The 21,068-nt window shown below is 36.2% G+C and overlaps 1 protein-coding gene across 4 annotated transcripts in view; it reads left to right on the top strand.

The window, feature by feature from the left end:
* The window catches only part of METAP2 (methionyl aminopeptidase 2), a 31,249-nt gene extending 11,963 nt beyond the window's left edge, over positions 1-19,286 (top strand). For all 4 annotated transcript variants that reach the window (XM_055394785.2, XM_055394787.2, XM_055394786.2 and 1 more), the window contains 8 exons: positions 3,447-3,549; positions 9,563-9,724; positions 10,453-10,634; positions 11,380-11,474; positions 11,716-11,812; positions 17,209-17,312; positions 17,802-17,917; positions 18,607-19,286. In XM_055394785.2, coding sequence (XP_055250760.1) covers positions 3,447-3,549; positions 9,563-9,724; positions 10,453-10,634; positions 11,380-11,474; positions 11,716-11,812; positions 17,209-17,312; positions 17,802-17,917; positions 18,607-18,859 — 1,112 coding nt within the window. In that variant the 3' untranslated portion in view covers positions 18,860-19,286. The remainder of the gene's footprint in view (positions 1-3,446; positions 3,550-9,562; positions 9,725-10,452; positions 10,635-11,379; positions 11,475-11,715; positions 11,813-17,208; positions 17,313-17,801; positions 17,918-18,606) is intronic.
* The last annotated feature ends 1,782 nt before the right edge of the window (positions 19,287-21,068 follow it).

Genomic DNA, 21,068 nt, shown 5'->3' on the forward strand with positions numbered 1-21,068 from the left:
TGGCTAAATCTGTAGGATAAAATTTTATGAATGAGAATATTGAGGGTTTGACTTTCATTTTTGTCTCTGTGTTGAAAATACTTAAATTATTTTTTTAAAAAGCTGTTAGCTCTGCCAGATATTTCCCTGATACATCTCTAGATGGAGATGGGATTGCTTTCTTTCTAGTCAGGCATCTATTCTGGTTAGATCCTTCTACTCAGGACATCAGTTATGCCTCTAGCATAATCTGTATTTAATGAGCATAGGTTACTTGCTTTCTAGGAATCTCTAGAAATTATAATATCATATTTCTTCCATTCAAAAATTGTTCATAGAGTGCTTTTAAGACAGTTGAAGACATAATGTTACCTGAAAATGGCTTGAGAGAGATCTATTTCTCCAGATACTCTAAAATTGCTTCCTAATGAAGGTAGATAAGCAGGGAGGAGTGTTAAGAGGCTGCTTCGTATTTGCCCTTGGTAGACTCTTCCACTGATAGGCATTTTAGTATGATACCATCAGCGTTTATTGTGCCTCCTCTAAGGAGGTTGTTGAACTTGCTGTTCATTATATTTCTTTGTGAAGCACTCTTGAAAGACCTCTCTTTGTCTGATCTTAGTATCAAGAATAACTGTGCTTTTCCTGAGTAGTTAATGTGTTTTGTTGCAGAAATATGAACTATGCAAATAATCTAACCCCCCCCCTCCCCTTTTTGTTTTTTATTGACTGCTAGAGGATTTAGAGGAGAAGGCAGTGGCAAGCCACTCCAGTACTCTTGCCTGGAAAATCCCATGGATGGAGGAGCGTGGTAGGCTGCAGTCCGTGGGGTCGCTAAGGGTCGGACAGGACTGAGCGACTTCACTTTCACTTTTCACTTTCACACATTGGAGAAGGAAATGGCAGCCCACTCCAGTGTTCTTGCCTGGAGAATCCCAGGGACAGGGGAGCCTGGTGGGCTTCCGTCTATGGGGTCGCACAGAGTCGGACACGACTGAAATGACTTAGCAGAGGATTTAGAGCCAAATCTAGTCTTGTATTGGCCTTATTTCGGGTTCTATTTTAGGTTCTTTCTGTGTTTTGATTTTTTGCTTTCTAATTTGCTTTGAATGTGTCTTATTTGTGTCACTTCTGAAATAATCCAAATAATGTAATCAGGAGCAGTTTACTGCCTTCATTTTCCTCATCTATAAAGTGAGAGAGTTGTAAGTGATAGTTAATAATTAAGTGCAATACAGATACTTAAAATTGTTCATAGTTTTAGATAATAACTTGGACATAGTAGATTATAATTTTAAAAGGTTATCCAAGGTTTCATCTAGTTCTTCATTTTGTAGATGAGGAAACTGAGGCCTAGCACATTTAGCCATTTGTCCAAGTCACAGCTAATAAGTGGTAAAGGTTAGGCTTCAACTTATTTTGATTACAAATTCTTTGCTTTTTCTCTGATGATCTTTTTGAGTCCTTTATCTTGTCTTAGTAATTTGTGGGCAATATAAAAGACATCTTTATTAGATTTGTAGATGAAATAAATTTCAGGATTATGAGATAATCCTTGACAAAAAACAACATTTCAAAAGAAAACTGAATTATTAACAACCTGAAATTTAAATAGACATTTAAAATTAGTATAATGGTGATAGGTAGGATCCTAAGGATTTTGGATGCTTGTACAATGTGAAGGAAAATGCTAGGAATCCAGACCTTTCAGTAGCAGCAGGATTTTTCGAATCAACAATGTAGTCTTATACTGACTATACCTTATTTGAACTATTAAGAAGTCAAATCTAGTACCAACTTAAACACTGAGAAGGCTGGTGAGTATGAGTGAAAAGTGTTAAGAACCATATCCCTTAAAGTGACTTCTCGTCATAGAGAGGAAGGAAGCTGTAGAAATGAAGAGTAAAATTTTTTTAACTGCAAAGAGTAAAGTAGAGCTTACAGATGAAAGTAATGGGGATATTGCTTTCTAGCAGTTACAGTTCTCCCAGAATGAATGGATTTTAGCTGGGGAGATAATGACCGCCTTCCTTATCAGGCATGTAGTGCCATCTGTCAGGGATGTTAGAAGATTCCTGGATTTGAATGTGAAGCTTAATTAGGTGACATCTACTGAACTGAACTGAACTGAAGGTCATTTTTCGAAGAAGGCAATGGCAAGCCACTCCAGTACTCTTGCCTAGAAAATCCCATGGATGGAGTTGACTGGTAGGCTGCAGTCCATGGGGTCGCTAAGGGTTGGACACCACTGAGCGACTTCACTTTCACTTTTCGCTTTCACACATTGGAGAAGGAAATGGCAACCCACTCCAGTGTTCTTGCCTGGAGAATCCCAGGGATGGGGGAGCCTGGTGGGCTTCCGTCTATGGGGTCACACAGAGTCGGACACGACTGAAGTGACTTAGCAGCAGCAGCAGCAAGTTCATTTTTATTTCAAAATTCTAAATGTTCCCTCTTAGGAGGAAACTAAAATGGTTTTTCCCAAGTTTACTTGCCCATAGAACAATTCTAAACATTATGCAAAAAGAGGAAAATAGTGTTCATGAAATACTGAGTATTCCATTAAAAGAAGGAACTAAAAAATGGTTCTGTAGATAAATGATTTGGCTCAATTGTCATAAAATTTGTGTTAAAATTTCAGATAAAAAACCTGTAACATAAGACAGGTTATAATCAAAAGATAACCACACACTTCAACTTGGTAGTTGGTAAATGCTGCAGGTATACATTGAAAGTCATGTATTATTGTATAAATTATGTAACTTCCTGACATTTCTTGGATGCAGCATTGTTCTTCATAGAGTAAGAAGTGTATAACTAGGTCTTATGCACACTTTTAGAAGACACATATCTAAATATTTTTAAAAAGCATTTTGGAACAGTGGTGTCTTAGACTATAGTTTGGGAAATAATGTGTCCTTTAAAAATATGCTAAGTACTGAAACTTTCCAAGTATTTGGAAATTTGTATGTGGTTCCTGAAGTCTTTTAGCACTGAGAATGTATATTCTTTAACTTTTATACTTAATATACCCTTCCAATAATTTTTTACCTGTTTTATTAACACATAATGGCTTTATATTTTATTTTATTGCTGTGGGATTTCTTTCTAATTTTCTTGTCGCTTCTTTGCTTTTTATTTGTGAAAGCTGCTTGTATATGCTATTCCATTTCCAGTATAGTAAATGAAGACAAAAACATTAGAAGTGTTCATTGTGCCAAAGCATATACTGTTTAAATACATAATGGAATTATGAGGAGTTGAATATTTTTATTCCCAAATAACTGTAAATAAGAGAAGGTGGCCACTGTGATGAAATATCTTCTGTTTTTGACTGTAAAAGTGATAACAAGGAGGTTCCTTAGTCAGGACATGTAATAACAATTAGGAACTGAGAAAAGCTGTAATGATAACTGCTTAATTTTGGTTTTAACTACAGAAGTTAATGCTTTATTTGTATCTCACAGCAAAAGTTCAAACAGACCCTCCCTCAGTTCCAATATGTGACCTGTATCCTAATGGTGTATTTCCCAAAGGACAAGAATGCGAATACCCACCCACACAAGATGGGTAAGGATCACAAAATAACTTCCAGTTTGACGTTCAAAAATTGTAGCTTAGCAATAAAACAGATTTGATTTTTCTTGGAACTTTGCTCTACTACCTAAATAAAAAAACGTATGAATTCGTTTCAGAGAAAATACAGTAGAAGCCCTCTTATCCAAAATGATTGGGACCAGTAGTTGGTTAATTGTTACTGATAAGAGTTAACTTAAAACAAGCATTTGTTTTTCATCATTGTTGATCCTTAAGCGTAGATTGCATTGGACTCCACTTTTTTTTTTTTTCCTGTGAGCTATATCCATAATGCACTGAGTCCATTTCATTTTGAGTTTCTGTGAACAGCAAGAACTAAGTAATCTGAGGGCTGATGGCTGTATCTTTACATCTTTTTTCTGAAATCATTTCCATTTGACAGAAGTGTTTTTTGAAAACTTCTCTGAGTAGTCAGTTTAGTTTTCATAGAAACAATTCTTTTTAGTAATGTATAATTAAATTACATCATTGCAGTAACAAGTACAGATGATTTATACTGGTTTGGGCACAGATCACTTGATTTTTGGAAGTTTTCTGAAAGAGTGCATTTTTTCTGGTTAGCAGGCTAGTTAAGAGTCTGGATGCTGGGACCAAACTATCTGCATTTGAATCCCAGTTCTAACACTTATTAGCTTTGTGACTTGGGCAAGTAATTTATCATGTTTGTGCTTTCATAGCCTAATCCATAACATGGGCACTTCATAGCATTGTTGTGAGGAGTAACATTTAGTATTTAGTAGAGTGATAGACACATAATAAGCATTAAATAAGTGTTAGCTACTGTTATTCAGAACAGGAACCCAATCACTGATATTCAGAATACAGTGGGCATTGGTCCATCTAATTTACAGGGATAATCAGGAGCATTGGTTAATCTAGTGGTTGCAATAGTTGGTTAAGAAAGCTTCTACTGTCCCATTGTTTCCTTGACCTATATAAAGACATGATTGTTTTTCTTTAAACTTAGAAAGGAACATGATGTTATGTTTTATGGCATGGGCTTTTTTCTCTGAATTTAAATACCTCAGTCACTATCCCTATCTTAAGCATTTTAGAATGTCATAACCATGGAGTTTTGTATTAATTATGTAAATTTTCACGGTACATACAATGTGATCACACTTATTTTTTAATATAATCTTTTTGATTTTTTTTTTTTTTTTGCTTGCTTGTTTCCTCTTCCTTCCCTTTCTTCCAGACCCATGTAACCACCTAGCAGGTAGCCTTCCATATTTTTCTCTGTTCATGTATGTGTACATCTGTCTCTACTTGTGTAAGGAGAGTGTTTTGGTCATTATTTGGTGTACAAAAGTAGAATTGTAGGTACACTTTTTTCACCTCCGTGCTTTTCTCATCAGGGCTGCGTCTTGGAAGTCCCTCCAAGTCAATCAAAATGTTGATTGATTAATAAGCTTTGTTATTCTTTTGAATGGCTGTGTAATATTCTGTGGTTTGATCATACAGTGCTTTATACTTTGCCTCCAGTTATTTTTTTGTCATTATAAACCATTTGCAATAAGGCATGTACATATACTTATGCATATATATGTATGTATACATATATGTGTTTGGACAGACATATGTCTCCATATATGCTGGCAGTTTTATTACGTGATAGTTCTTCAGGAGTGGAATTGCCAAATTAATATATTAATATTTTATGATTCCCACATTGCTAGTGATTTTGAGCGTCTTTTGATTATTGGTTTTATTCTTTTGCTCTTACAGAAGTTTAAAGATTTTAAATAATAGTATTTATTCGTATTTTGTACTTTTGTGTTCTTAGCAGTCTCTTTATTTTCTCAAAACTTTTTTTTGTTTTATTACATCTTGAATTGGTCTGGAATTTTTTGTCTAAGGTTGGGAGTGCTAATTTTATTTTGTTTTAAATGGGTAGTCAGTTGTGTTAGAGTTGTTTGTTTAGTAGTTTCATTCTATTTAATTGAATGACCACTTTTGCCATCTACTACTCTCATGTAATGGAACTCTATTCTCTTGTATAATGGAACCAATTTCTGTATTATTTATTCTGTTCCACTCATCTCTTTTGTCTAGTTCTGTACTATTTATTTTGATAATTTGATGAGTCAATGTGCTTCTCTGCCATACAGCCCAACCAAACATAATTCTTCTCATAGTTTTCTTAGGTACTTTCGATCATAGTTTTAACACACATATGCACAGAAAAATGCCCTTCTTACTGGAATCCCATCATAATTATGTATTTGTGTCAGAAAATTGACAGTTGTATCATAGTATCCAATGTCATTATATATTTTCCAACCCATTCTGATTTTTTTTTAATGTACGTCCTCTTTTTTGTTATATTAGTTTGTAAAGGTTTTCTTCTGTTGCTAATGTGAACGAGATATTTTTATTTCCACTTCTGTTTTCTAATTGCTGAAGGGCAAGAAAGCCATTGATTTCCTATACTTATTAATACACTGTTAATAGGAAACTGGAAGTAATGTTTAATACAAGGAAAAAATTGAAATTTTGTATATCTTAGAAACTACCCTTTCCTTTTTGCTGTCATTTTCTGATGCAAATTAAACATTGTGTAAGTAAAGTAGCTTCTGTTTTTGAAACAATACAGGAAGATATTATATATTATAATATCTCTTGGAGTAATACATGTACTACTTTTCTGAAGTATTTGAGAGTTGTACATTTTTGGGTGGGTTACTAGATAAATAGATACCGTGCCCTTTTCATGGTTGTCATATATGCAGGCTCCTGATGTCAGTTTCTTTCACTTAGGTAAGATATTATTCAGTTTCTTTTGGTGTATAATCATTCTTTTCCCTCTTGTAATTGGTAATTTGGGGGAAGTTAACTTTGAGAATGTAAACATCTCATTCCTTAGGATGAAATTCTTGATTTATATTTCTAAATTCAGTAGGCAGTTTTTTGGGACATTTGTTAGTTTTCCAAGCAATACATATTCATTGTCGTACAATTAGGAAATATAGATAAGCAAAAGAGAAGAAAATAAAAATTTCCATAAATCTGCCTGTGAATTAAAATCAATTTACTGTCCGCTATGAGTTTTACCTTATTTGATCACTTGGTTAACGTGATTATAGCCAACTGTTTCTTGTTTAAAAATCTTTTTGCAGTTTCCAAGTAATCTGTGGGGTACTGTTAGAATGTTCTTTTTTTTTTTTAACAATCTTAATTATTTTAATATCTGTTGATGATCCTTTCTTTGTCAGTTATTTTATGAGGACTTCAGAATGGTGAATATCTAATTCCGACATTTTTTATGCACTTACTTGTTGACATTATTCTAGAAGAAGAATTTTCCTTTACCAACTATAGTTGGGAACCAACTGTACTCTCTTTTCATAGGCAGTGTAAACACGCTTTTTTTTTTCCTGCCAAGCTGTATGGCTTGTGGAATCTTAGATCCCTGACCAGGGAATGAACCCAGGCCCTTGGCAGTGGAGAGCAGAGGGTTCTAAACACTGGACTACCAGGGAATTCCCTCTTTTTCTCTTTAAATACCACTTTTCACAGGAAGGAGTTGATGTCAGCATGCATGCTTAATTATTTCTGGGCTAACGACATGTGTTTTTTTAAGGTACGCATTTTTAAATGGTTTTGGTAAATGTGGCATGTAGTACCTTAAAATGTAAATAGTGGCTCAGATGGTAAAGAATCTGTCTACAATGCGGACGGGAGACCTGAGTTCAGTCGCTGGGTCAGGAAGATCCCCTGGAGAAGGGAATGGCAACCCACTCCAGTATTCTTGCCTGGAGGATCCCATGGACAGAGGAGCTTTTCAGATACCTTTGTTTGTGTCTTTTGGTCTTCTATTTTTTCTGCTTTTAACACATCCACTAATAAAAATGATGAAATATTTAAGACTCAGAAATCAAAAGAAGTGTGAAGAATTTACATATTCTATAAACATTTCCCATAAAGATTCTCTTGCAAGCAACTGTTTCGATAGTTTTGTTTTGCAGACATAATTTTGTAAAAAAGCATATGTTGCCTATCAGTTTAATTAATTTTTTTCTAAAATACTTGTTATGACTTAGAATGATTTTTTAATCTTACAAGTTTTTGTTAAGTAAACTGAACATCAAAAAATCAAACTTAAGAAAAGGGAGACTTCTTCATATTTTCTCTTTCACTTGGGCCTTGAATTAAAATTATAGACCCTGACAGTAGGTTCTCCAATACCTCTAATGACTTTCATCTTGAACTCAAGACTTAGCAAAATAATTTATTTAAATTCAGATTTTGATTGATAGTTCTTTACTAACAATGCAGAACATTACATAGAATCCACTGCTTTTAAGAGTCAGCCATGCAACCTTCAGAAGTGTAAGATAGTCATGAGATCTGTTGACTTCAATATTGGGGATCTTATTGTATCATGTTCTGATTGTAAAATGTCAAATATCATTTGAAATTTAATTAAACTTATGTTTTAACCTATAAGAAATCACTTTGAAGAATCTTAATGGTTGGGTTGAGAAGAATTTGGGAATTCATAATGACCAATTCAGTTTTCATTGCCCTGAATACATGATGTCCATCAGTTCCCTGTGGACATAGCCTTTTATCTTACCACTCTAGAGTAAACATTAGCTGATACTTCTGCTTTCCACAAAATCTTTGGCTTTTGAAGCAAAAGGTGCTTCAACCTTTGCTGCCAGGTGTGGCTGTAGCTATATGTGCCAGAATTATCTGAAAATAAAGCCAGTACTCTTGTGCCTAAGAATGATTTATTCTTAGAACATTTGGGTTCCTAGTTTTCAGGGAAGAGATTTGAACTTGCAGGAGAGAAAAGGCTAGATTGATAAGTATGTAATGGGTTTAAAACTGACCTTAAACTGGTGGTACTGTAATATTTCAGTTTTCTGAAAATATCAGTAGATAGATCCAAAATATATTTCCAAACAGTAATCAGTTAAAGAAGCCTCTGTGGTTCTTAAACACTCCCAGTTTCACATAGGACAGCTCCTTTGGGCCTGTGTAGCAAATCAGAGGTAGTAGATGTTGGCACAGGTAGCTGCTGCTGCAATAGGAAGTAATCATAGTGAACTTGATGTTGACACACAGAAAAACTCAAAGCATTTTGAGTCACTATTTTAGGAGGCTGTAGTTTAAAGCAGTTGGGTAAACTCTTACAGACTCAGATTGTAACTATTTTAGGTCTTGAGTATTAATTCATTGCTGTTGAGCATGAAAGTAGCTATGGATGATATGTAAATAAATGGGCATAGCTATGTCACAGAATGGTTTTATTTACAGTATAGGTGCCAGGCTGGGTTTGCCTGCAGGCTGTAGTTTGCTGACCACTAACTTTGAGGCAAATAAAAATTATTTCTTGAAGGCATCATTCTTACACTAAGTATAATTTTTACTTCAGTGATCAGTGACTTGTGAATTCTGTATTCAGTATTGCTTAAGAATCTGAAAACTATAAAAACAAAACACTTTCATTTGAAAAATTACTGTTTCTGAAATGTACTGCTTAAAAAGGGAGTCAGTAGATCTCTTCATTCCCAAATACCGAATATAAAAATCAGTCACCCTAGCAGTTTTAGAATATGAGCCATCTCCTTCAAGGAAGATGTTTTATGTGTGTGTGTGTGTATATATATATATAAAAAAATTAGAAAAATCCTGCAAAAACACATAATTTATGTTTTGAGGAAGGTATATGCAGATTGCCAAGTCAGTCTTTGGGTTTAGTACTTGCCCTGTTGTTAAGTATTTGGTTCACCTTTGAAATTTATATTACCTGGAGTAAAAGAATGACTTTTTTTCCAAGAGTCTTACAAAGGTTTAACTTGATTTGGCTTGATGTAACTGTGTGGGTACTTGTATTTCAGAAACCTTGCTGACTTTTAATAAAAATCTGAGTATGTAATTTTTTGCCTGGAGTATCTTAGTGTATTTTATCTCTCAGCTATTATGCTTATTTTGCTGTTTCTTGAATAACTAATGCTATACTATGCATACTATAAAGGCGAACAGCTGCTTGGAGAACTACAAGTGAAGAAAAGAAAGCATTAGATCAAGCTAGTGAAGAGATTTGGAATGATTTTCGAGAAGCTGCAGAAGCACATCGACAAGTTAGAAAATATGTTATGAGCTGGATCAAGCCTGGGATGACGATGATAGAAATCTGGTAAAAGGAATATGTTTTTATAAGAATGTGATAAAAAAGTTTTTTTAGCTCTAACTCTTCAGGTTTATAATGTTTGTCTTTCATTACTGCCTTGCCAAAGATCTTTTAAGTGGAGGTTCTAGAAATAACCTTCTGTAATCGTTATAGTGTTGATGTAATGAGGAAACCGTAAGAGGATGTTTGCATCTCATCCACCCTGTTTTGTACTCGTGTTCTCATATGTAAAAATGTACACATTTCTGGTTCTTATTTTCTGTTTGGAAACGTGTTATTTTGCTAGCCAACAAGTGATATTACATGAAAATTCTGGGACACAAAACATTTATAATGCAATGAAGAAAGTGATTATTTCTCTAGTTTTTCCCTTGAGAAATAATTAGCTGTAGGGCAACTTAATTCTTTGATTCTAAGAATTTTTAAAACTTGCAACATTGAGAAAAATGTAAGCAGCCTTTAGTCTTAAGTCAAGAATCTTATTTCCTGATAAATTAAGTTGAAAGTGGATCATGTTTTTCTAGTGGATTAAATTCTCTTTATTTTTTTAGAGATGAACTGTTTTCAGTAGTTATTTAGTCAGAGAACTGTTACTTATTCACATCCAGAAGGTGCTCATATCACTTTCAGAAAGTAATTTAAGAGTTTCAGTCAACTTTCTGAACTTGATGAGCTGTAAGGTACATCAAGGGTAAGAATGTAAAAGTTAAAAAAGTTCCCTTCTCTTTTTTTAGTGAGAAGTTGGAAGACTGTTCACGAAAGTTAATAAAAGAGAATGGATTAAACGCAGGCCTGGCATTTCCTACTGGGTGTTCTCTGAATAACTGTGCTGCCCATTATACTCCCAATGCTGGTGACACAACAGTATTACAGTATGATGACATCTGTAAGATAGACTTTGGAACACATATAAGTGGTGAGTTCTTAGAAATAATTCATTGGGTAGGGCTGTAGATATTGAACTCTTAACATTTTCCCTTTTCGATGTCTCACTTTTCAGTAGAGGCAGATTTTGAGATTTATGTTAAAGCAGCCTACTTAATGGAATTCAGTGAAAACTGTTCGGTAATTAAGGTTTGTTACCTATTATAGCAAGGAGTGAAAAATAGAATCTTACATTTTCATTCAGGTCGTTGTTTCAGACTTTTATTCGTATAATAACAGTAAACATTTACTCAGAACCTTTGAGTTTACCAACCTTTGTATATAATTGTTAGCTTTTCTCAATTCTTTCCTACACCCTGTTAGGTAAGTACCTTTTACTTTCACTTAACAGGTGAGAAAGCAAAGTGTAGGTTTAAACACTTGCGGTTTTACTGAATTGGAGAAGCTAGATCGATGGTTAGTGTCCTGTGGACCTGTACATTTTCTCTGCCCACTTGTGCTACTTAGTTCTCCAGGCTTTCTCGGTTTTATTTGTTTTTATTTTTATTTTTGTATAACTGCCTGGTGAGTACTGAATTGGTGCTGTCTTGAAGTAACCCTGGAATTAATTTTGTCATTTTGAAACATTTGTTTATGAATCCTGTCTAGGGACTTGAAGTTCTGCCTTCATGAGAGCCCATCATTTTGTTTTTCTGTTAATTAGCAAGGTTAATTAATAATGTAGATGCTATAAAGTAGGTAATTTGACTGATAATTAAACACAAATTTTCTTTCAGGTAGGATTATCGATTGTGCTTTTACTGTCACTTTTAATCCCAAATATGATACATTATTAAAAGCTGTAAAAGATGCCACTAACACTGGAATAAAGGTATGTGAACTGTAAGCACCATCTCATTTAATATATTTTGAGCACTTCATAGCTTGTTTAAGGACTTGGGGCTATGTAAGACTGGTCTACCACCCTTAGGGTTTTAAGTGAGTTATTGTAGTACAGTGTATGGAAGGGTTTTATAGGTGAAGTTATTTCTGATTGTCCCTTATTTTAAGATATTAGAAAGTTAAGTTCCTATAAAATTCTGTACCTTGAGTATACATGATTCTATTCTTAGTGTGCCGGAATTGATGTTCGTCTCTGTGATGTTGGTGAGGCTATCCAAGAAGTTATGGAATCCTATGAAGTTGAAATAGATGGGAAGACATATCAAGGTATGTTATCTAAAAATGCGTCTTATTTTGAAATGTCTTAACTTGGCAGAAATAATTTTGCAAGATGGTGTTGAGTGCTTTTTTTGGGTCAGCTACTTTATCTTTCTCTCTTAGAAATTCAGACTATAAAGGGGAAACAAGGGAAATGACCTGTTCATGGTAGGAATTCTGTGGTAGCTAGTTGCTGGGAACTGTTAGTCTACTCTGGTCGCTGTTAAGACATGGGAGAATTTATCCCAGGGTGACCAGATGTAGGCTAGATTTTCTGTGACTGGTTACACGGCTCAGGCAGAAGTAAGAGGCCCTTTCCATTCATGACTCCTCCCCTCTATGTTGAATTCAAAATTTAGAGGCCAGTTAATTCCTTGTGTTAATCCCTTTGTTTAATGTTTATTCCCTTTGCTGCCTATTCTTTCACAGCCATTGCCAATCTACACAATCCCAGAGTCACCTGTGCATTCTTGTGTTGTCAGTCCAGCCTTTCTCCACTTCCCAGGGTCTGTCCGACCACTTTCCAGCCACCATTTTCCTTCCTAATCTATGCTTATTGCTCTCTGTATCTCTTGTCTTAAAAACTTCGTGTGAAATATTTCCTACATTTCCTTTAACCAAATCCAGGCTCTTCCTTGTAATCTGAGGAAGCATGGAGACTCTTATACTCCTTGCCCCTCAGGAAACACATCATTCAGTGTTCTTTGCATTCCCCTGCTGATACTTTTGGACTGTGGTGTCTGTCCCAACCGCACAGTGTTTCTTTCCTGTAAGACTTGATGGTACCTATCCTTGTTGCTCTCTTGCAGATCCTTGAACCTATGAACATCTGTATAAATAATTCTTTAAAAAAATTTTTTTTTTAATTTTTATTAATTTTTACTTGGGTTTTTTTGTTTTGGTTGCAGTGAGTTTTCATTGCTCCCTGCAGGCTTTATTGCAGTGTACGGGCTTCTCATTGTGGTGGCTTCTCTTGTTATGCAGCACAGGCTCTAGGCACACAGGCTTCAGTATTTGCGACTCTCGGGCTTAACTGCTCCATGGCATGTGGAATCTTCCTGGGCCAGGGATAGAACCTGTGTCCCTTGCATTGGCAGGAGGATTCTTATCCACTGCACCACCAGGGAGGTCCCACATAAAAAATTCTTAAGGTTTATCACACATAGATGGGAGGTGTTAACAGCTAATGAAGAAAACTTGCTTTGGAGTTAAGCAAGTCTTTCTTTGAGCTTAGATAACTTCTTTTTATTTTTTTGGTTTAAATTTTTTTTAATGTATCTATTTTTAATTGAGGGATTCATTGCTTTACAGTGTTGTGTTGGCTTCTACCAAACATCAGCATGAATCAGCCATAGGTTTACCCATTTCCCCTCCTACCCTCCTCACCCCACCCTTCTAGGTTGTTATCTAGCCCTGGTTTGAGTTCCCTGACTCATACGGAAAATTCCCATTGGCTGTCTGTTTTATGTATGGTAATGTGTGTTTCCAGGTTGCTCTCTCCATCCATCTCACCCTCTCCATCCCCACCCCCGCACTGTGTCCGTAAGCGTTCTCTATGTCCGTGTCTCCATTGCTGCTCTGCAGTTAGCTTCATCAGTACCATCTTCAGATAACATCTATAATTTTGACTGTAATAGGATTCATGATACCGTGTTTTTTTTTGTTTTGTTTTTGAGAAATGTAAATTTTATGACATGCCTGGAATTTATTAGTATTCAAAAAATATTTGTTGTTTCCCACCACCAGTTTTGGGATTGGTCCCGCAACAAATAATACCTAAGTTTCTCTCAGATTATCTTTCCCTTCCATTTTCTCCTTATTCTACAACCTTGGTTGGAATGTGGTCTGCCTTTCAAGGCATAGTAGGTGACAGTTTGACTTAATGTTTAGTTACCACATAACAGTTTCTAGCGTGAAATGTTGAAATCTTTAATACCTGCATTCTTACCTCTTCCACTAAGCCGGTGCAGATTTTAGGTTCTATTCTTTCAGCATCTGCCTTTCTTATAGTCAGTTATTGTATTGATCAGGGTTCTTAGTTGCTGCTGCGGCTGCTGCTAAGTCGCTTCAGTCGTGTCCGACTCTGCGACCCCATAGACAGCAGCCCACCAGGCTCCCCCATCCCTGGGGTTCTCCAGGCAAGAATACTGGAGTGGGTTGCCATTTCCTTCTCTAATGCGTGAAAGTGAAAAGTGAAAGTGAAGTTGCTCAGTCTTTTCCAACTCTTAGCGACCCCATGGTCTGCAGCCTACCAGGCTCCTCCGTCCATGGGATTTTCCAGGCAAGAGTACTGGAGTGGGGTGCCATTGCCTTCTCTGGTTCTTAGTTGAGGATAGCAGAATTCATTTTTACTAATTTAAGCAGAAAGAGTATAGACAGATCATGACATTTAGAAGATGAAGAAATGGACTACAGGCTGAACTTTAAGAAGCAATTTCCCTAAACCACATAACAGAACCAGGCTAGGCCATCAAGGGAGTGGAAGCTATAGAATTAGAAAATAACCATGATAAATATTGGTTCCAGAATTAGTCTGCCACTGTCCACAGCCTGTATACCTTGAGTCCTGCTTCTTCTTTGTAACTTGGTTATATGTGTTAGGTTGGGATAGCTAAGAAATGTTTTTAAGTATGTTTTTGGTTGTTCTAGGGGGTCACTTTGTCGCGTCTTGGAGTAGTAGTAATGCTTACTGAATTTTAAAGCAAATTTAGCTTGTCATTTATATAAGAAGGAAGACTTTTTAAAAAAGCTAACTGAGAGTCTTATTTTTCTGCACCACCCCTAAATTTGTAATATGCTAATCATTGCTAAAGATTTGGGGTGAAAATAACAAACACTTGCTACCTAATTCTGCCCTAGAAGAAAGGTAACTCACACTGGATTCTACAGACTTCTAATACTATAGAACTAGATTTCTTTTTTTAAGCTTCTGTTTTGGAATATAACAAAAACTGAAAATACACACCACTTAAAAACTTGAACTAAACAATTGTAAAAGTTATGTAACCTCACCCCTTCTGCCAGCATTACAGAAGCTCCCCGGCTTTATATACCCCATCTCGGTTACAGAAGGCTTCTTCAAATAAGCCATTATCTAAAGATTTGCATTTCCTTTTATCTTTACCTAATTATGCATCCCTCTTGAGAAACCTATATGCAGGTCAGGAAGCAACAGTTAGAACTGGACATGGAACAACAGACTGGTTCCAAATTGGAAAAGGAGTACGTCGAGGTTGTATATTGTCACCCTGCTTATTTAACTTATACTCAGAGTACATCATGAGAAACGCAGGGCTGGAAGAAGCACAAGCTGGAATCAAGATTGCTGGGAGAAATATCATTAACCTCAGATATGCAGATGACACCACCCTTATGGCAGAAAGTGAAGAGGAACTAAGAAGCCTCTTCTTGATGAAAGTGAAAGAGGAGAGTGAAACAGTTGGCTTAAAGCTCAACATTCAGAAAACTAAGATCATGACATCTGGTCCCATCACTTCATGGCAAATAGATGGGCAAACAGTGGAAACAGTATCAGACTATTTTTTGGGCTCCAAAATCACTGCAGATTGTGATTACAGCCATGAAATTCAAAGACGCTTACTCCTTGGAAGGAAAGTTATGACCAACCTAGATAGCATATTAAAAAACAGAGACAGTACTTTGCCAACAAAGGTCCGTCTAGTCAAGGCTGTGGTTTTTCCAATTGTCATGTATGGATGTGAGAGTTGGACTGTGAAGAAAGCTGAGCGTCGAAGAATTGATGCTTTTGAACTGTGGTGTTGGAAAAGACTGAGAGTCCCTTGAACTGCAAGGAGGTCCAGCCAGTCCATCCTAAGGGAGATGAGTCCTGGGTGTTCATTGGAAGGACTGATGCTAAAGCTGAAGCTCCAATACTTTGGCCATCTAATGCGAAGAGTTAACTCATTGGAAAAGACGCTGATGCTGGGAGGGATTCGGGGCAGGAGGAGAAGGGGACGACAGAGGATGAGATGGCTGGATGGCATCACCAACTTGATGGACATGAGTTTGAGTGAACTCCGGGAGGCCTGGTGTACTGCGATTCATAGGGTCGCAGAGTCAGACGACTGAGCGACTGAACTGAACTGAAACATTTAGTGTATTATGCTTAATTTTGAGTTCTATGTGTGTCTGTATATGTATAGGATTGAACCATATCTATATAATTGTGCCTTTTGCTCATTTGGTTGTATCTCAGGTCAGTGTATCCCTAGCTTTTCATTTTTATTGTTGAGTAAGTGTTCCAATGAGAGTTGGACTGTGAAGAAAGCTGATTGCCGAAGAATTGATGCTTTTGAACTGTGGTGCTGGAGAAGACTCTTGAGAGTCCCTTGGACTGCAAGGAGATCCAACCAGTCCATTCTAGAGGAGATCAATCCTGGGTGTTCATTGGAAGGACTGATGCTAAAGCTGAAACTGCAATACTTTGGCCACCTCATGCGACGAGTTGACTCACTGGAATAGAGTCTGATGCTAGGAAGGATTGGGGGTGGGAGGAGAAGGGGACGACAGAGAATGAGATGGCTGAATGGCATCACCGACTTGATGGACATGAGTTTGAGTGAACTCCGGGAGTTGGTGATGGACAGGGAGGCCTGGCGTGCTGTGATTCATGGGGTCACAAAGAGTTGGACACGACTGAGCAACTGAACTGAAGTGTTCCAATGTATAAACATGCAGTTTATTTATTTTGTCATTGATTCCAGGACTTTGGGGTTGTTTTGATTTTCTTTTCTACCACTTGAAATGTTGATGTAATAATAAAATTTAGGGTTTCTTAATACTGTTGTTTTGACACAGAATCCTCATTTTCAAATTACCTTTTGGTTCACAACCATAATAATACATGTTTTTCTTGTTTGTAATGCTTATATACATGATATTTGATGCCTAGATGGACTGTAAATGGTTCATAGATAGACCTCCCTTATGTCCTCATCACATAATTTATTCTTTTTCCATTATTTTCCCTAATCTGTAACATTGCAATAAATAACTTTTTATATCCCTCTAGTTTTCCAATTTGTATTTAACTATCTTAATGTGGGGTTGGGTTTCCCTGGTAGCTCAGCTGGTAAAGAATCCACCTGCAATGCAGGAGACCTAGGTTTGATCCCTGGGTTGGGAAGATCTCCTGAAGAAGGATATGGCAACCCACTCCTAGTATTCTTGCTTGGGAAATCCCGTGGACAGAGGAGCCTGGCAGGCTACAGTCCATGGGGTCACAAGAGTTGGACACAACTTAGCGACTAAACCACCAGACCACTAATGTGGGGTTATTTAATAGCACCAAACCTGATTTTTAAGTAAATGCTTGAACTCTACATAGGCCAAGAGATCTGCTTGTGCCTTGAAACCCTGAATAAGTTTTTTTTCTATTATGCCAGTGAAACCAATCCGTAATCTAAATGGACATTCGATTGGGCCATATAGAATACACGCTGGGAAAACAGTGCCCATTGTGAAAGGAGGAGAGGCAACAAGAATGGAGGTGTGTATGCCATTAGCACTATTCTTCTGTGAAGCATTTTGACTTTTTTTTTTTTCTTCTGAACTATGAAGCTAGTAGTAGTTGAGTATATAGTCTGTTGAGCAAAATTAACTTGCCACTCATACTAACCCCAGCAGGAACTGGGCTGTGTGAGTGTGCAGATTGTGTCTGGTCACACTGGGGCTCAATCGGCATGTCAGAGGTTTAGTCAATACTTGATTATTGAGCATCTTGTTGGTGCCAGTCTCTTTAGTAGGCACTGAGATGTATAATAGTAGTGAGCAAAATTTCCTGCTCACGTAAAGTCTACGTTCTAATAGATGACACAGAGATCAAAAGTGCTAAGGAGGTAAATCAGGAAAAGGTAGATAAGGACTGCCAGGTGTGTGATTTCTTACATTAAATGGGAATACCTCAGCCTGAAGTTAAGATGGGAATTTTAATTCATTCTGAATTTTTCTTCGTTTCCCTTTACGCATATATTTTTAGGAAGGAGAAGTATATGCCATTGAAACCTTTGGTAGCACAGGAAAAGGTGTGGTTCATGATGATATGGAATGTTCACATTACATGAAAAATTTTGATGTTGGACACGTGCCAATAAGGTGAGAGACTATTCTTTTTATAAGATTGATGAGTTTCTCTTCCCAGTTAACAGCATTTTAAAATGTGTGATGGACATCCACAGTGATACATTCATAAATGCCCAGTTCTATAGCCTAACAATAAGGTCTGTAAATTTCTATAATTCAGCAAAAAGAAAAAGAAGCCCTATTAGAAATGTTAACTGAGATGAAATGATCTAAGTATTCTCTTCATATCTTGTTTCCAATAATTGTAATAATTACAGATTATTATTTTGCTGGCATTCCTAGGTTTTTGTTATTGTTTTCCCATTGGTAAACTTTGTATTTTTATTTACTTATAAAAAACTTTTTGGATATGATTGAAGCATCTTTTTTATGAGCAGATAGATCTTTTTCAGCTTGATGCCGAAATGTCCCCCAAAAGGGGAATTCCCACCTTAATATTATTGATAAGTTTGTACTTGAAGTTTAACACTGCATGCATAGACATATAAATATAAGATAACCTTCATCTGGTCTCCTCTCCACCTGCCATCTGTAATTGAGTATTATACATTCTGGTTTTTGGAAATTGAAAGAGGCAGCAAAGAGAGTTTTTTGAACTTTAATTGCTAAGTAAAGTCATAGTTTTGGTTTGAATTTTCCTTAATGGGGGAAATGAGTTGGTAACTTTTTAGCCAACTATTAATCTTGCATTTTTCTCTTAGGCTTCCAAGAACAAAACACTTGTTAAATGTCATCAATGAAAACTTTGGCACTCTTGCCTTCTGCCGCAGATGGCTGGATCGTTTGGGAGAAAGTAAATACTTGATGGCTCTGAAAAATCTGTGTGACTTGGGCATTGTAGACCCATATCCACCATTATGTGACATTAAAGGATCATATACAGCACAGTTTGAACATACCATACTTTTGCGTCCAACATGTAAAGAAGTTGTCAGCCGAGGAGACGACTATTAAACTTAGTCCAAAGCCACCGCAACACTTTTTATTTTCTAAGCATTGTTGGAATACATTATATGAAATTTAATTTGCAACATGTTGTCTTAACAGTGGACCTATGTAATACTTTTATCTGTGTTTAAAAAGGAAGGAATTTGATCAAAGGCAAACCATTTAATGTTATTAACCAAGGAAAAAGCCTATAGGACTTTGAAATGTTAATCATTTTCTGTCTGTAAAGCTCCAAATAGTTAGGAATGACTTATACATTTTGTTTCAAACACCTAAGAGATGCTTTTCAGATATTTATATTGCCATATTCTTAATTGAATGCTTTGAATGACTACATCTATTTCTGTGCCTATATACCCTCTGGTATTGCTTTTTAACCTTCCTGGAATCCATTTTCTAAAAAATAAAGACATTTTCAGATCTGAGAGCTATATTTCAATGTCTGTGGTTGTAATTCTGTATAGGAAATAGTTTAGCCTAGGAAAATGTAGAGCCTTTTGTCTGGATTGTAGACCCCCACACTGAAACTTTCCTTCTGAGTGGCTAAAACAAGAACTATACATACATAAAGTGGGAGGAGAATTTTCATAAGTTAATATACAGCTTTAGGAATATTTTGCCTTTACTTTTTTTTAGGACAGTATTAATGCTGTCTTTCATTTAACCCCTTGATATTAGAAAGATATAATTAAAACATAACTTAGTAGGAACATTGTGCCAACTTAAAACCTTGATTAACTAACATCTCAACATTTAGATCCTTTGTCCAGTGGTGGTAGTTATTGAAAAATGTATTTAGCTTACTCAGTAAGCCAAAGGGGCACTTAAAACCACACAAAGAAAAACAGTACTTTCCCTGTTTAGATATTCTAGTTATTTCAGTTACTATGCTTTTTCATTATGAACTAAATTCTCTAGCACCCTGCCCCTGGACTGGCTTGAATTCATAACATCATGGGTGGTATTTCACTTTCAGGAAGTGAAGTTACAGTGACACTCATAGCAGCTAAGTATGTAAGTTGAATGTAAGATGCCAAATACTTGAACTGAACCCCACAGTTCTTAAACAGATTGCTTGAATTCTGTGTAAATGATTTGTTTGGAATGTTCCCACATAATTTCAAAATTGTTGTGTACCAGGGTAAAGCCTTAATTTGTATATGCTTTAGCACAGATTGCCTTGGGGATGCTGTTTAGTTTGTGTTTTGTTTAACGTTTTTCTCATAGGAGAAACCTGACTTCTGTACTAAATCGTTTATTATACATTAAAAAGCTGCTCTTTCATATTAGAGCTACAAATGAATGTTACCTTGTGGGATACACAGCCTAGGTTTTAGCTAATGAGCCATGTTGATTATGGTGCTAATGTTCAGTAGCTACCTTTGAATAATTTCTCCATTTCCTGTGATGATGTGCAAGTGGCAGAGCTCACCAGTTCACGCCTGGACATGTTACAGGGCTTGGACTCTCCAGCTAGCTCTTCTGGGGCTTTGGTGGGAGGTATAAAGTATTTTTATTTCTAAACCCAAGAACTTTAGAACTGAGTCAAGCATTTGGAGCTTTGTAAGATCTCTAGCAGTAGTGACTCTCTAACTAATTGTAAGCTCCAAGCTCCCTTCCCAAGTTGGGAGCAATGGCTTTACTGCATGCCCCTGAAATGGCTGAAAGGGCTATGATCTTGTAAATAGGAAAGCTGTTACTTAAAAAAAAAATTGTATTGTTTACCTGGTAGCAATGTATCTCTTGAAAATCATTTTGTCATGTTTACAATGATGTACCTTATTGGTAACAAATTATTAGTTTGATGTTTAACAATAGTGCCTTTAGTAAATTATTTTACAACCAAAATATGTTGTTTTTTTGTTAGATAAATTTAACAGAATGTAGAAATCCATATTTAGATATACTGTAAGAAATCTTGACTTGGTTTTAGTTTTGTTAAATATCCTAATTTTTTTTTTAGAGCAGTTTTAGGTTCATAGCAAAACTGAGCATAAAGTACAGAGTTCCCATAGTCCCCTTTCCTTGACTTCACACACAGCCTCCCCCATCAGTTTTAGCTTTAAGGGTTTAAAAAGTAAAGGGCTAGCAACTATACCACTGTAAACAACATAGCTTCCAGGGTTGTTTTTAAACTGTTGCACTAAAATTAGGGTACACTAAAAGGTATAGTTTAAAATAATCCTTGATGTTAAAAAAGGCTAGACTCAAGTAT

Source organism: Moschus berezovskii, chromosome 6, assembly GCF_049115385.1.
Source record: "Moschus berezovskii isolate FMDL1 chromosome 6, NW_MosBer_1.0, whole genome shotgun sequence".
NCBI classification, from domain to species: Eukaryota; Metazoa; Chordata; class Mammalia; order Artiodactyla; family Moschidae; genus Moschus; species Moschus berezovskii.